At 41.5% G+C, this 17,924-nt stretch overlaps 1 protein-coding gene across 1 annotated transcript; it reads left to right on the forward strand.

The window, feature by feature from the left end:
- The first annotated feature begins 9,903 nt into the window (after nucleotides 1–9,903).
- On the forward strand, nucleotides 9,904–10,884 carry LOC116989173 (lysophosphatidic acid receptor 3-like). Its single transcript, XM_033046398.1, has one exon. It carries the CDS (start codon nucleotides 9,904–9,906, stop codon nucleotides 10,882–10,884), a length of 981 nt encoding a protein of 326 aa, XP_032902289.1.
- Nucleotides 10,885–17,924: the final 7,040 nt, after the last annotated feature.

Below are 17,924 nucleotides of genomic sequence, written 5' to 3' on the forward strand. Positions count from 1 at the left end.
GGGCCAAATGGCCTACTCCTGCACCTATTGTCTATTGTCTATTAATAGGTTTAAGTTGTTTAGTGACATTCTCGCAATCGTCTGAAGAAGGGTCTCGACCCGAAACGTTGCCTATTTACTTCGCTCTATAGATGCGAAGGAAATACCTGCTGAGTTTCTCCAGCATTTTTGTCTACCTTCGATTTTCCAGCATCTTCTTGCAGTTCCTGCAGTTTCTTCTTAAACATTCTCGCAATACTTGAAGCGTTTGTGTTAAATTCCTTCCCATTCATTACAGCAACAGCTGCGATGTATCATACGCACCGGAGTGCCTATTACATTGGTAGAAGGATGGGCTAATGTGCTCGACGCAAAATGCTGCAGTAACTCAGCTGGACAAGCAGTACCTCTGGAGAGAGGGAATGGGTGACGTTGCGGGAATCTTCTTCAGAAGAAGGGTCTCGACCCGTTCCTTCTCTCCAAAGATGCTGCCTGTCCCGCTGAGTTTCTCCAGCAATTTGTGTATTTCTTCGGTGTAAATCAGCATCTGCTGTTCCTTCCTGCACTGAATAAATGTGCTGATACTCACACACACACACGTACATTCTTGAACACAACTAGGATTGTTGATTAGCCACGATTAGTGAGTTCCTCACTTTCGAACAATGATAACAATATAAAAAGAATAACAAAAATAAGCAAATTCTTTGACTTCTCTAATTTCAGGTAGTCCTTACTTTCTCCTCCCCTTCTCAGCTCTCCCTCAGCCCACTGGCTCCGCCTCTTCCTTTCTTCTTCCCGCCCCCACCCTCATCAGTCTGAAGAAGGGTTTCGGCCCGAAACGTTGCCTATTTCCTTCGCTCCATAGACGCTGCTGCACCCGCTGAGTTTCTCCAGCATTTTTGTCTACCTAAGCAAATTCAAATTTCTGTTGTAAAGTAAAATGATTTCTCGACTAAAATAAGGTTTCACTCCTATCATTATGATACGTATTCATGCACAGTATTCTGACCAGGAATTCCGAAATAAAAGTGATTTATTTGTCACTGGAAAATGGCCTCACGTTGAATAAACTATATCCAACACCATTGTGGCACAATAGGGCAGCTAGTAGTCGCTGTCTCACAGCGCCGGAGACACGAGTTCGATCCTGACCTCGAGCGCTGTCTGTGTGGAGTTAGCACGTTCTCCCTGTGACCTGCGTGGCTCCCCCCCCCCCCCCCCCCCATCTCAAAGACATGCGGGTTTGTAAGTTAATTATCCCTCTGTAAATTACCCCTCGTGTGCTGGGAATGGATGAAAAAACGGGATAACGTAGAACTAGTGTGAATGGGTGATCAGTGGTAGAATGATAGAATTTATTTGTTGTCATTTGAACCTCATTGAGTTTCAAACGAAATTTGGTTTCTGCAGTCATACAAACAAGTAGAAGAACCAAGACTCAACACAATTTACACAAACATCCATCACAGCGAATCTCCTCCTCACTGTGATGGAAGGCAAAGTCTGATCTCGTGTGAACTAGTGTGAATGTGTGGACGTGTGAATGTGTGAATGTGTGGACCTCGGTGGGTCGAAAGGCCTTTTTTCCATGGTGTATCTCAAAAAAAAACAAATGGACAAGGTGAGTCTGAAAATATACAAAAACAGTAAATGAGAAAAAGTAATTGATTGACACAATTTCCCCCCCTGGGTAATGCAGAAATCACCTGTTGTGGATTAAATAATTTACTTTGACTCCTGAAGAATGGAATTTCAACGGAAATTTCCAACAAGAAAGCGCTCTGGTAGATATTCCCTATGCATGAAGCTGGGACTTTAGTTTAGGCTTATTATTGTCACACGTCACATCTAGGAGGTACAAATACTAGACATAATTACGATCAAGTCAAGCTCAAGTACAATAGGTAGAGCAATGGGGAATATACAGAGTGCAGAATATAGTTCTCAGCATTGTAGCACACCAGTTCCATTGACAAAGTCTAATGTCTGTAACGGGCAGAGGTGAATTGGCCAATACTCCAAATGGTCAATGCTCCAACCTTATGTAAGAACTGATAACAGAAGGGAAGAAGTTGTTCCCGAGTCTGGTGGTGCATACTTTCAAGTTTCTATATATTTTGCCTGACGGGAGCAGGGAGAAGAAACATAGAAACATAGAAAATAGGTGCAGGAGGAGGCCATTCGGCCCTTTGAGCCAGCACTGCCATTCATTGTGATCATGGCTGATCGTCCCCAATCAATAACCCATGCCTGTTCAAAAGGGAACTGCAGATGCTGGAATATTGAAGGTACACAAAATTGCTGGGGAAACTCAGCGGGTGCAGCAGCATCTATGGAGCGAAGGAAATAGGCGACGTTTCGGGCCGAAAGAAGAAGGGTTTCGGCCCGAAACGTCGCCTATTTCCTTCGCTCCATAGATGCTGCTGCACCCGCTGAGTTTCCCCAGCAATTTTGTGTACCTTCAATAACCCATGCCTGCCTTCTCCCCATATCCCTTGGTTCCACTAGCCCCTAGAGCTCTATCTAACTAAGAAGAAGGAATGACTGAGGTGGACCAAGTCTTTGATTATGTTGGCTGCTTTTCTGAGGCAGTGTGAATGGAGTCAATGCTATGTGTGATGGACTGGGTGGCATCTCCAACTCTGCAATTTCTCGCAGTCTTGAGCAGAGCTGTTCCCAAGTGATATCATAGAAACTATCATTGTAACCATCTTCAGGAAAGGAGACAAATCTCTGTATTATCCGCAGAGGGGTCTCCCTTTTGCTTGCCACAAGTAAAGCCGTTCCTTGAATTGCAGTATGTTTTTTCAAACATCTAGACACAATGGAAATGACCTTCACTGCTCCAAGCCAAATGCAGGAAGCAAAACCAAACACCTCATCAAAGCCTTTGCTTCTATCAATTGAGAAGGAGGATGAAACATTCGCCTCTTATTAAACTTCACTCAGAAATTCACCTCCATCTTAGATTTACTTCATGAAGGCATGCAAGCCATGATCCTAAAAAATGAGTCCACAACAGAACTAATCGCAGTGTACGGCACTGCAAAGCAACATTCTTCTCAATCTTTCTTGCCTTATTGCTGTACCTTGCCATCAACTACCTTGCACTGGAGTGGAACTAATCTGCAGGACTAATGGGAAACTTCATACTACATTACCTCCATTCCAGAACAAAGGTTAAGTCAAACTCCATGGTTGAACTGCAGTGTAGTTTAGTTTAGTTTAGTTCAGTTTTGTTTATTGTTGCGTGCTAGCTAGTGTGATGCTTGCAAATGCATGTGGTTGGAGACCAAGTTCCAAACGTACTCCCTGAAACAAGAAATATAATTAATGTCCATGTGGTAAAGGTAATCCATCCACCAGTCCTACTGCTCATCACCACTCTTGAACATCAAAGGCCCAACACATCCTGACAAATGTTGGTCACTTCCCAGTTCTCAGCAGTCACCCCCGGCAGTGAAGCCTTACATAAACGATGAAAATTGTTATAGCCTTCTGCTAGCACAGTCTTTAGCCATCTGAGGAAAGTTAAAGACCTCAAACACAGCACAAAACTCATGTTGTACTGAGCTCCTGTGAACCTGCCTTCTTATATGCACCTGAGACTTGAACTACTTACAGCGGGCATCTTGATCACTGAAAAGATACCAATGTTATCGCCATAAAAACCTTTGGATCCACTGCAGGATAAGTGAACCAACATCAGTGTCCTCTCCCAGGTGAGCATCGTGGTTCTAATTACATTAATGGTTCTGATTAACAGCCTCGTTAGTCACATGCCGGACTCCCAAAGCAGACAAAATATGTAGGGAAGAACTGCAGATGCTGGTTTAAACCGTGGACACAAAAAACTGGAGTAACTCAGCGGGTCAGACATCTGTGGAGAAAAGGAATAGGTGACGTTTCGGGTCTGAAGAAGAGTCTCGACCTGAGACATCACCTATTCTTTTTCTCCATAGATGCTGTCTGAGTTACTCCAGGTTTTTGTGTCTATCCCAAAGCAGACAGTCTATTCCAAGCCCTGTCATGGGAAGAGATGGACCACGAAGCATTCTACTCCATTATAGCTTCTCGCAGAAATTCATACCCCTCTTAAAAGATTCGGGGATGGTTCCAAAACGATGCTCACCTGGGAGAGGATACTGAGTTGGATGATCAGCCATGATCATATTGAATGGCGGTGCAGGCTCGAAGGGCCGAATGGCCTACTCCTGCACCTAATTTCTATGTTTCTATGTTTCTAAAACCTCACTGAAAAATTGCAGTATCTCCACCAATTCCTGGGAATCTCTAGCACATGACTGCACAAAGTTGAAAAAGACCATTTGAGTTGGCATTGAAAACTTCAAGTCTACACAGCACAATGAAACCTTGTGCAGGTGACAGGAAAGTATTGCCTCACAAACGACCTACCCAGCTCACAAGTATCTCTTGTCCCACCTGCGACAAAGTCTGTTGATCCCACGTTGACCTTCAGTACCGAAAGAACTAGAATGGAAATGTTTAAGAAGGAACTGCAGATGCTGGAAAATCGAAGGTAGACAAAAGTGCTGGAGAAACTCAGCGGGTGCAGCAGCATCTATGGAGCGAAGGAAATAGGCAACGTTTCGGGCCGAAACCCTTCTTCAGACTGATGTGGGGGGGGGGGGGGGCGTGGAACGGGGAGAAGAAAGGAAAAAGGAAGAGGAGGAGCCCGAGGGCTGAGGGAGAGCTGAGAAGAGGAGGAGACAGCAAGGACTACCGGAAATTGGTGAATTCAATGTTTATGCCGCTAGGGTGCAGACTGCCCAAGCGGAATATGAGGTGCTGCTCCTCCAATTTCCGGTGGTGCTCACTCTGGCCATGGAGGAGGCCCAGGACAGAGAGGTCGGATTCGGAATGCGAAGGGGAGTTGAAGTGCTGAGCCACCGGGAGATCAGGTTGGTTAATGCGGACCGAGCTGAGGTGTTCGGCGAAACGATCGCCAAGCCTACGCTTGATCTCACCGATGTAGATCAGCTGACATCTAGAGCAGCAGATGCAAGAGATGAGGTTGGAGGAGATGGAAATGTCATCTTCAATCCCAAGAGACTGCCAAATGAGGCTAATAGAAGTTGACAGGCTATTTGAAAGTTGTTAGATCTATGGGAGTTGGGGACGGGGGTTTGATGAGGAAATCTAATTCAAATATGTTCCTTTCCTCAGCTGATTTCTGTATCATTTCAATTCAGCTAATTCAGACAAATCCCCCTGCCATGTGTAACATGGTGAAATAAACAGGAGGCGAGCAGCGAGACATGGTGTTGTAGAGCTCCCGTCGGAGAGAGAACTTCAAAGTAGGCATACCTCGAGGAGATTTTGCAGTGGAGCAGACACATTCCTACCCATTTTTCCTTCCTACACATTTCATGTGTTCAGTAAATACATTCACCTAGTTAACACAGGCAATATGAAGATTTTTATTTGATTCCACTCCCTGCCAAACTTGGACAGGTCAAAACCCAGGACATAAACATAAAGAATCTTGTGTTTCGCCACATTGAATACCGAAGGTAGACAAAAGTGCTGGAGAAACTCAGCGGGTGCAGCAGCATCTATGGAGCTGCTGCACCCGCTGAGTTTCTCCAGCCACCATAGATGCTGCTGCACGCGCTGAGTTTCTCCAGCACTTTTGTCTACCTTCGATTTTCCCGCATCTGCAGTTCCTTCTTAAACATAGAATACCGAAGAATTGTTCAATCATAATTGAAAGACTGATTAAAAGGTGCAGGATGGAAACAGGCCCTACGGCCCACCGAGTCCACACTGACATCAATCACCCATTCACTCTCGTTCTATGTTATTCCACTGTCACATCCACACCCTACACACTAAGGGCAATTTACAGAGGCCAAATAACCTACGAGCCTGCACATGTTGGTTCACTGGGAAAATGTCCAAACTCCACACAGGTCCACGCGCCCAAAGGTCAGAATTGAACACGGGTCTCTGGAGTTGTAAGGCAACAGCTCTACCATCCTCTGCACTGTGCCTCCCCTAATTCATGCCTTGTTAATTACTATTTTCACTTCCAACAGATAGGAAATGGTCAATAAGGGGATTGTACAGTGAAATCAGAGGACTAAATATATAAAGGGAAAAAGAATGAGGTCAAAAAAAAATGTTAGGGGAATAATGGTAGGGCAGGCAGCTACTGTGCATAGAGAAACAAGGTTAAATTTTAGGTCTTTCATTAGAACTTGGCATGGCAACCAACAGTAAAGTGATTAAAATTGGGCACAAAGTGCTGGAGTAATTCAGCGGATCAAGCAGCATCTCTGGATAGGTGACGTTTAGGGTCAGGAATCTTCTTCTATCCATGTTCTCCACAGATGCTGCCTGACCTGCTGAGTTACATTAGCACCTTGTGTCTTTTTTTCTAAAGCAGCATCTGTAGTTCCTCGTATGTCCTGATTAAAATTGGAGGTGCTGAGAAGGGGATCAAGCGAGTTAGGGATTTGGACTATTAAAAAAAAAGAAGACACCAAATGTTGGAGTAACTCAGCGAGTCAGACAGCATCCCTATATGTGACGTTTTGGGTCTGAATCATTCTTCAGACTGCACTATATGTCTTTTTTTGCAAACCAGCATCTGCAATTCCTTGTTTCTAAATTAGGACTTATTTAAACAGGATAACATCATTGTGTCACTAAACACACGTCATAACATTTGAGTCTGAAGAAGGGTCTCGACCCGAAACGTCACCCATTCCTTCTCTCCAGAGATGCTGCCTGTCCCGCTGAGTTACTCCAGCATTTTGTGTCTACCTTTGATTTAAACCAGCATCTGCAGTTCTTTCCTACTCATAACATTTGACATTGACTTTATTATATCCAATGTCTTGACATGGCATGAATTAAACCAGCTGAATGCAGTCTGATGCAACTGGATAATGTTAGTAAGATATTTTGAATCCTGGTGCAATCAATGTTGTCAAAGGCTAGTGACAAGAGGGGATGGATGAGAAGATAATTTATTTTTATCACAGTTTTATGACTTTGATAAAGCTGCTTTGGTACGATGGCAGGATAACAAATTCAATTAAAGGAAATAAAACGTGGAGTTCCAGGAATCCAATGCATAGGTTAAGAAGGTGACGGCACTATCCAAAAGAGGAAAGCGAGTTTCAAAATGGGTCAGTAAATTGCGAGTGTGACTGGGGGAAGAGGAGTGGAGGGCAAGGATTATTTTCATAGATTTATTATGATAGCAAATTTGAAAGAGGGGGAAAATGCCTGATGGCAAAAAAAGCATGAACGATATCAGCTGACTATGAATCAAAGGAGAGATATCAAAGAATCAACATAGCGAAGGAAATAGGCAACGTTTCGGATCGAGACCCTTCTTCAGTGTGAAGAAGGGTCTCGACCAGAAACGTTGCCTATTTCCTTCGCTCCATAGATGCTGCCTCACCCGCTGAGTTTCTCCAGCATTTTTGTCTACCTTCGATTTTCCAGCATCTGCAGTTCCTTCTTAAACAAAGAATCAACGTAGGTATTAGGGTCAAGGGTGCAGAAGGTGGGTGACATTGAGATGGGTTGCAAGCGGACACATGATGAGATAAGATTGAAACCAGAGATAGTCAGGATTAGAGAACTGCAATTTCTACGTAATTTAATCTGCAATCTTTGAGGTTTCACCATCTCTACCCAAAACATAATTATTCATGTATTTCACAAAGTACAGTGGCTCAGTTAACCTTTCCCCATTAGAAAACAAATGTTCACACTATTTATTATGCTGTTTCTTCATTGCGTTCCTATCACTGCAGCATTGACCTTTTAATCCCATTAAATCAATTTTGCTTTAAGATTTGTTACGAGGAATCTTTTCAAAGTGCACATTACCTTCCCCCTCTGTTACTTAATTAAGTAATGTATTTAAACAAACAAGGTCTTCCATTAACAAATCTTAGATGGTTTTCATTTATAAATTCAAATATCTACTTACCAATTAAGTTTATTGTCTCTAAAGCTTCTCCTATCATCACAACTAATTAGATCATTATATTTGACATTAAGCTTATTATATAGAACCACTTAATATCTCGGATCCTTCATCAAAGGTATGACTTTAAACAGAAAAAAAAAACTTTGGTAGTGGTGCTGTTGCAAGTTATTCAGCTATGGACACACTGTGTAAATGCACCATTGCTCATTCAGTAAAATGCGATCATAGGGATTTGTTTTATACAGGTAATGCAGACTGAGTGTAGGTGGAATGTAGGTGACACAACTTGATTGCACCAAGCTTCTACATGTCTCACCGACATTGTCCAGTTGCATCAGACTGCATGCAGCTGGTTTAATTCATGCCATGTCATTGCATACAAGACATTGGATATAAGAAAGTCAATGCCAAATGCTGTTCCTCACCCATTCCTTCTATCCAGAGATGCTGCCTGACCCATTGTGTTATTCCAGCATTTTGTGTCTACATATCCATGTTCGTCAGGGATGCTGCCTGAACCACTGAGTTATTCCAGCGCTTAGTCCAGTCCTATTTTAAAAATAAGTCCATAGATTGTTCCGCATATATAACAAGAAGACAGACATACTATCCTTAATCGGACTTTGCTGGCTTTACCTTACGCTAAATATTATTCCCTTATCATGTATCTATACACTGTAAATGGCTCAATTGTAATCATGTATTGTTTGACTGGATGGCATGCAACAAAAAGCTTTTCACTGTACCTCGGTACACATGACAATAAACTAAACTGTAACTGTAATCATGGGCCCATGATATGCCTGTCTTCTTGCTGGATATGCAGAACAGCCTTTGTTTCAGTCCTGCTCATCTTACTCCCCCATAATTTCCCCCCTATTTTCCCCACAATGTGGCATATCCATGTTCTCCAGGGATACTGCCTGACCTGCCAAGTTACTCCAGCATTTTGTGTCTTTTCTCCGTAAACCAGCATCTGCAGTTCCTTGTTTTCACATGGGAGATTGTCTATTCTATTACAACACCATTTGGAGGCCAGAAAATAGAGATCAATAGGTGCTACCACAATAATCAAAGTTCCCAATTTATAAGTTTTAATAAAAATAATCTTCCCACGAAATCCCATGAATTGCGAAATCGATAAATTATCCTTATTTCTCTTAAAGTGATTGATTTGTAGAGGAAATTGGGCACAGGACTTTGTGGTTTGGGACCTTTTTAGACTATCTCACTAAAACCCTCCAGCAGTTTGTATTTTACTCAGGATTCCAGCATCAGCAATCTCCAGGGACACCTACATTGAAGTAGAGATACGAATTACTGTACCGAAGAGCATCGATTTAAAATCCAAATTAATTCAAATTCATCTCACACATGATCCCAATCTGTCACATTTTCTTGTCTCCATTCCTTTCCACCCTCTCCAGAGACTGCTTCCTCAGCAACTCCATGGTTCACGCATCTCTTCTCACTCACATGTTGCAAGTCAGAGTGAAGTTGTATTCATAGCAGAGCGAGGAGGTGAAAGTAAACCATTGACCAATATATATATTTTTAAATGATACATTTCCAACTGCGAATATAAAAGTTTCCCAGGTGAAAATCAGATTAATTGAAAACTCATTTATGAGTATCAGTATAAATATTTATTGATGATAAAAAAACAGATGTCACATTGATGTCTATACAAAGATAAGCCAAATGATGCCGAGTATTAAATCTGCACCATTCTGATGGTAACCTGGTAACGCAGTTATATCCCCCGTACCCATTAGCTCGGCTGGAATCACCCATTCCTTCTCCCCCAGAGATGCTGCCTGTCCCGCTGAGTTACTCCAGCATTTTGTGCCTATCTCCAGTGTCAACGATGTATCTCGTCCATTGTACGCAGCGTGGTCTTTAGGTTTGAAGAACCCATTTTGACTTGTGTGGTCCAGTCACCGAACGAAATGAACCGTGCGTCAAATGGCTCGGTGGGACACGGCAATAACACCGTGACATGGAGCCCGTGGTTGGTGTTGTCGCTGGCAATCCCGCAAATGGGCATCAATGTAATCTCCATCATTTGCAACTGCCTAGTGATCTTCAGTACCGTCTCCGCAAGGCGTCTTCACAAGCCCATCTTCATTCTCTTTGGGAGCTTGGCTCTGTCTGACCTCCTCTCAAGCGTATCTTCCTTTTGGACCGTTTTACTGTTTATCTCTGAGCCGGAGAACAGTGTGTACGGCTCGAGAGAATTGCTCTACCCGTACGCCATCCTTGCCACCTCTGTCCTGTCAACCGCCTATAACCTGATCGGCATTGGCGTGGAACGGTATCTCACGATGATGCCAAACTGTTTGCGACCAAGATGCAGGATATCCCGCTATCAGACCTGGGCGATGGCCATCACCGGCTGGCTGCTGGCAGCACTTTTCGGAGGACTCCCTCTGATGGGTTGGAATTGTTTGGACGAAGAGGCAACATCTTCTGCTCTTTACCGGCCCCTGTGCATCGACTACCTGGTCTTCATTACAATCCCTAACTGCGTGGTGACCTTCGTTTCTCTATTCTTCACCTACGTTTCCATCATTGTTATTTTAAAGAGACAGCAATGTATCATTGCAGCCCAGGGTCACGTTAGTAACAGATACAGGGCGGCCGAGACACAGGTAACGAGAACAAGTGTGATCATTTGGGTCATGACTGGGGTCTCATATGCACCGTTTTTTTCGGGAGTTCTCTGGGACGCCTTGGACCACTCGCACTTCCAGGACCTTCAAATACACGTTTTTATCCTTAGAAATGTCACCGCCATAATGATAACGCTGAACTCTTTGGTTAACCCCGTGGTCTATTGTCACAGGTTGAAGGGTTTGGGAACGTTTGTCGGTTCATTCAAATGTCATTTTAGTAAAAGAATCCACGTGCGAACTGTCAAAACTGTCTAAATACACCGCGTTTGCCCCAGCACCCGCTTCTGAACTTGGAAATAATCTGTTCTACAGGTAAGGAGTCCGTCACGTTTAAAGACTCGGGGACAGCGACAAATTACAATTGAAGGGAGAAATCAAACACGCCTCGCATACAAAGAGGGCCGGCCATGCAATTAACAGAAATGGTTAAATCAGGAACTGTTTTATTATTTGTTAACAATCCTTTCTCAGCAGAGTGTCCTTTGAATATTCTTTGCACATGAACGCCGACGCCGAACGGAGTTGTTCGCAACCATGATTCACAAAGTCCGTCCAGTTCCTGGGTCCAAATTAAGACCATTTGGCATGATGGGGCGCCCTGGGGAAACCTCTCCCACAGCACACGTGTGCAAACTATTCCTTCTCTGAGGGACACCGTTCGTGACTGTTAAATCTTAACCGACGCAAAGCGGATTTCACGTTGATTACATGTCAATATAAGTAGACACTTGGCTAATGAAGGCGTGTGGTATGCTTGCCTTCATCGAGTATAAGAATCAGGAAATCATGTTGCATCTTTATAGAACTTTCGTTAGGCTACATTTGGAGTATTGTGCGCAGTGCTGGTCGCCCCATTACAGGAAGGATGTGGAGGTTTTGGCGAGGGTGCAGAAGAGGTTTACCGAAACAGTGCCTGGATTAGAGGGTATTAACTACCAGGAGAGGTTGGACAAAGATAGTTTAATCTGGAGATTGAGGAGAGACCTGATAGAAGTTACATTATCAGAGGGATAGAAACTTAGAAAGGGTAGACAATCGGAACCTTTTTCCCAGGATGGAGATGTCAAAGACTAGATGATATTGTTTTAATGAGGGGCGAAGCTTAAAGAAGATGTGTGAGGCAAGTTTGTTTTTACACAGAGGGTGGTGGGTGCCTGTAACCTACTGCCAGGTGTGGTGCTGGAAGCAGTTTCAGTTCAGTTTGTTTAGTTTATTGTCACATGTACCGAGGTACAGTGAAAAGCTTTTTTGATGCATGCTAACCAGTCAGCAGACATACAATACATGATTACAATTGATCCATTTACAGTGAGCGTACAGATATATAGTAAGGGAATAACGTTATACATGGTAAGGGAATAACGTTAGACACCAAAGTGGCATTTAAGAAGCATTTGGATGGGTACATGGATATGCAGGGAATAGAGAGATGTGATCACATGCAGGCAGAGGAGACTAGCTTAATTTGGCATCAGGTTCTGCATGGACATTGTGGGCCAAAGGACCTGTTTCTGTGCTGTAGTGTTCTATGTTCTAAATACTTATCAGTGAGTAATTGTGTCATAATTTGACAGCCTGCATTGAATATTTGCTACTTTAAGGATTAAATTAGTATATTCTATTGCTTCACTGTTAATTAGTCGATTAACACTATCTACCTCATTGGTGAACCTTGGACTATCTTTGATCGGACTTTACTGGCTTTATCTTGCGCTTAACGCTATTCCCTTATCATGTATCCGTACAGAGTGAATGGCTCAATTGTAATCTTTGCACTGACTGGTTAGCACGCAACAAAATGTTTTCACTGTACCTTGGTACACGTGACAAGAAACTAAACTGAACTGAACTAATTGTAATTACATCATTTTATTTTACTAAATCTCTTTGGAAAATCAACTATTAGATTAATTTATTTTCAAGTACTTAATTGGGGCCATTAGTTAATTTTTGTTTGGGTTAAAGTTATTTGTGAACATTTTTATGAAATTCACTGCTGCAACATGGTCAAGATGTGTCAAGTTGTGTGCGAAATAAATTAATTATGAAGCTACACTTGTAGTTTGCACTTCCTCAATAATAATTGTGTGATTGAATGGAAATAAAAAGTTAGCCTTTGTCTAAAATTAAAAATTAAAATAAAATAAAATTGTTTCGGCCTGAGCAATTTTCTCTCCAAACATTTTGTGGAACTTTACTGTTTACGTTGAAAAACAGAAAATGCTGTGAACACCCAGCGGAGCAGATGGCATCCGTGGTAAGAGAAACAGTGTTAACTGCAATTTTCAGCTTCTTCAGTTTAATTCTAGTTATTTTCAGTGAAATGTTCCTGCCTGGAAATAAAAACGTTGTTTTTGCAATTCATCAATCGCGATGACAATCAATCACTTCAAATGATGCCATCATCCCACTGCAAATCAAATAGAGCTCAATGAATCTCCGTACTCAACTATTAACATGGAAGCAAACTTCTTCTTCTTGCATATGGCGTGCACAGCCTGAACAGCAGTCAGGTGTGACACTGATTCATGTAATATCAAATGATTCAAAAACATCAAATATTTGTGCGACAAAGTGTAAAATTTCCCTTCCATTGCCCAGCCAATGCTGTCTTTTTTTATATGATCAAGATAGTTTTCCACAAAATCATATTGTATTAATTGAAACAGTGACAAAAAAATCCAATTGCCAGTAAATTATGAGATCTGCTTACAGTTCGAAAGTTGAAAGTCACAATACAAGGTCAGCCTAAATTATTAATCTTATTTGGAAGGAGATTAATTATTAATCTTATTTGGAAGGAGATTTTTCATAACCCCCCCCCCCCCCCCCCCCATAGATACAGCTAGAAGTGCTGCATAAATTAATAAACATTATAAAATGTCTCTCTGGCTGGGCACACAAAACAGAAAAAAAGTTTTATTTAAGTTAACATTAATGTTAATTGTCCACACATCAGTTCATTAGATAGAAAACGTTTTTTTTTCTACTATTGCCTCACTTAAACATAAGTGTACACCAGTAAATAAAAAAAATTTTAAAACTAGTTTGCAACCTAGTCATATAATTTAAATGTATTTTATCTTTGCAAGAAGCCATAAAATCACATTAGCCTTCAGTATATTACTAATCATAGTTAAATATTGTGTAAGGAGGTATATGTAATTTATTCTGTGTTTGAATTAATAATTCACATAATTAACTCTAAGAACAGCCAAGGTAAACATGCACAAAATTGTTTGGTTTTCAATAAAATATTTTTTTTAAATCCCTTCTTAAGAATATTTAACATTAAACACATATTCAGTGAACAAAATTTTTTAAAAAGCAGGAATTTTAGCAAACAACAACAGTCCAGGGATTTCACACATATGTTCATGTATGGAACCCTAATTCCAAAAGAGGAATTTAAGTGTTTTCTGACATTGTTTATCGTTAATTAAACTTTGTCAGAACATAGAAACTAAAATATTTAGCAACGAGTTGAATTAATTTGTAACCTCTTGAACATCAGTAAAGAGTTACAATATTTTTGGTTACATGCCAAAACTATCAAAAGATAAAATACAAACGGCATTTCAAAAGATAAGCATATCTTAGGAACAAGGCAGATAATTTGATCATAAAATGTTATTTTGAAAATCACCTTTGCTTCACATGATCATGTTATTTGGCAAACTTAATTGGTTAAGATAAAAATACATTATATTTTTCATTTGATGAGAATGGCCTTAGATTAACGCCAATGTACCAGACAATAGAATTAGAAGAGAACATTCAATATTAACGACGGGGATTAGTGCTTTTAGGGATATTTACTTGAGTTTCTTGTGTCTGTGATTCACAATTATTTACTGTTTCGCTATAACCTGTACTGCATTATTCATTATCTTTCAATTACTCTTGACTTTGTCTGCCTTCTTCAGTCTTTTGTTTCTCATGCCAAGTTGCTAACCAAAGATTAATTACAGTCAAACCAATTCTGCTTTTTCATTTCTGATGTTGTTCCTTTCACAAACCAACTCAGACATGCAGACAATGCCCAAGGAACCATGCATATGTAGCCCATTGAGCAGCCTTCAGTTCTTGTCAAGTTACAGACGCTTCAACCCAGGGAAAGGAACTATTGCAAAAAATATACTTGTTAGCTCTCATGGAGCTCAGTGACTAACCACACCGCACTATAACCATATAACCATATAACAATTACAGCACGGAAACAGGCCATCTCGACCCTTCTAGTCTGTGCCGAATACGTATTCTCCCCTAGTCCCATATACCTGCGCTCAGACCATAACCCTCCATTCCTTTCCCGTCCATATAACTATCCAATTTATTTTTAAATGATAAAAACGAACCTGCCTCCACCACCTTCACTGGAAGCTCATTCCACACAGCCACCACTCTCTGAGTAAAGAAGTTCCCCCTCATGTTACCCCTAAACTTCTGTCCCTTAATTCTCAAGTCATGTCCCCTTGTTTGAATCTTCCCTACTCTCAGTGGGAAAAGCTTATCCACGTCAACTCTGTCTATCCCTCTCATCATTTTAAAGACCTCTATCAAGTCCCCCCTTAACCTTCTGCGCTCCAAAGAATAAAGCCCTAACTTGTTCAACCTTTCTCTGTAACTTAGTTGCTGAAACCCAGGCAACTATGTGTTGCACAAGAACGCAGATTAGAGATAAAACAGATATGAGGCAAGAACTCTGTGACAGATATGAGGCAAGAACTCGGTCTCAGCATCCATAAGAGGTAAGGAGTGTGCAAAAGGACACGGTCAAGTTAAACGAGTGGTCAAGATGGAAGATGGAGAACCATGTAGGAAAATAGGAAACCACGCTTTGGTTCACAAAATATAAGTAAGTAGAATATGTTTTTAAATGGTAGGAAACTGAAAAATATTAATATACAGCAATATCTTGGTGTGATGGTTCATATGTAAACATGTGTGAAGTAAACGTGGTCATAGCCTCAGAATTAAAGGGCGCTCTTTTAGAAAGGAGGTGAGGAGGAACTTCTTTAGTCAGAGGGTAGTTAATCTGTGGAACTCACTGCCACAGGGGGCTGTGGAGGCCGAAAGTGGATATTTTTAAGGCAGAGATAGACAAATTCTTGATTAGACCGGGTGTCAAGGATTATGGGGAGAAGGCAGGTAAATGGGAATCGGAGGCAGAGATCAGCCATGATTGAATGGCAGACTAGACTTGATGGGCCGAATGGCCTAATTCTACTCCTTTAACTTGTGAACTTGTAAATGTATGTGTAATGTAAGGGTAAACAGATTATGTCAGCTAAATTGGAGTTGTCGGCTAAATTAGCAGCACTGCATTTCAAACCCTCCTTAGGGAACCAAGTAGATGTTTTCAAAGAATGCTTGGGCTAATTCAAAGGGACCAGTAAATCATGAGGACACCTGAGAGGTCATTAAGATAAGATTTGCTTTCCCAGAGACATCTGTGACCAACTGGGTGTCAGATGGGACACATAATTTGCGCCATTATGGTACCTAGGAGGATAGCTAGTTTGACCTGTTGTTCTTGGAGATAAAATGTATTATATAAATACAGGCTTCTACCATGAGAGCGAGCTTCATCTTCAGGGAGAGAAAAGAGCTTCACCAGAGGGGGAGAGTGAGAGAGAGCGAGAGAGAGAGAGAGAGAGAGAGAGAGAGAGAGAGAGAGAGAGAGAGAGAGAGAGAGGGAGAGAGGGAGAGAGAGAGAGAGAGAGAGGGAGGGAGTTAGAGAGTGCGAGCGCGAGCTTGGTAACAGCAGACTGGAGACTCGAATACGCAGAGGAGCGCGAGAACAATTGTTTTGTATTGTTACTTTATTGATAGTTGACAGTTGTTCTCTGTTTTACTTGTATTTTGCTTTAATAAATAGCTATTTGTGCTCTTCAGCATATGCTTTCCCCATTCATTGATCCGAATCCTTGAATCCTGCATATATTTTGTTACAACATGCTATTATAACAAAGAGAACAAGAGGCAAATGCCATGTATATGTGCTTATTGCTAGGAGTTTTGTGCACGAAAATAAGGATGCCTTGCTTAGATTGTACAGGGCTTTAATGAAACTAGATAGGAACAATATAAAAGATGTACTTGCCTCTTCTCTGGGTCTAAAACTAGGAGGCACAGACTCAGCTAAGAGGTCAGTCACTGAGGATTGGAATTAGATTACATTTCTTTACTCAATGGGTTGTAATCTGTGGGATTTTCTAGCACAGAGGACTGTGGGTGGTCAGTTGTTAAAAATATTCACAGGTGAGATTGATGAACCTTTGAACCAAATTGATTAGAGGACGTTGAGATCAGATGGAAACAATCGGTACAGGGTTAATTATCATCAGCCACAGCTTGACAAGTACGGTTAAATCTTTGCAGAAACAAGGAAGCGTAGACCCAACTCGCGGTAGTAACTCAGCGGGTCAGGCAACATCTGTGGAGAACATGGATATTGATGTCCAGGGTTGGGAACCTTCTGCAGACTTCAGATTGAAATGAAACATCTACTATTTGTGTTTTCCAGGGATGCTGCCTGACCTGCTGAGTTACTCCAGCACTTTGTGTCGTTTTTCAACATGCCCAGTATATGCAACAACTAAGCCTGGAAAGCACTGGCACTGTTCTTTGCAGCTAACAGATTCAAACTTCCATTCCTGTAATACTTTATATGGTACACCTGCTGCTTCCAACGTAAAAAGTTTTTTGACAATAAATGTAACCATTGCATTTAATGCCATCAAGTCACCCTAAGTGCTTACTCATGCTTTTAAATTGCCAAAAATCAATTACACCTTTCTAGAAACTAATCCTTGAAAGCAAAGCCGAGTGACATCATTTCAAACATATGATAAATGATGAAAGGAAAAGCCAACACCATTGAGAATTGCAGTGATCAGTAAGCCTCGGCAACACATAATGCACCTGGGACATTAACTTCATTTAAGCTTGCATTCTCATCTTCATTGTGAAATAGAATGTTCTGAAAGAACACTGGTGTCACCTGACAAAGCCAAATTGCTGACTAGGACTGTCCAAATCTGTTGAATGCTGGTGGAACAGCATTTGTCCAAGGATCTATTTGTCCATGCAAATAGTACAAAGGAATGAAGTCGAGCATCATCTGGGCAAAACTGCCCAACAAACCATTCAACATTTATCTTGTCCACAGTCACCTATGTAAACAGCAGCTTTTATGTGAATGGCTATAACCATTGCACCTCCTCCAATCTCAACTACTGCATCCGCTGTTCCAGGTAGGTGTGGACTCCTATATATCGGCAAGCTTGGCG

The sequence above is a fragment of the Amblyraja radiata genome, chromosome 28 (assembly GCF_010909765.2).
Source record: "Amblyraja radiata isolate CabotCenter1 chromosome 28, sAmbRad1.1.pri, whole genome shotgun sequence".
NCBI lineage: Eukaryota > Metazoa > Chordata > Chondrichthyes > Rajiformes > Rajidae > Amblyraja > Amblyraja radiata.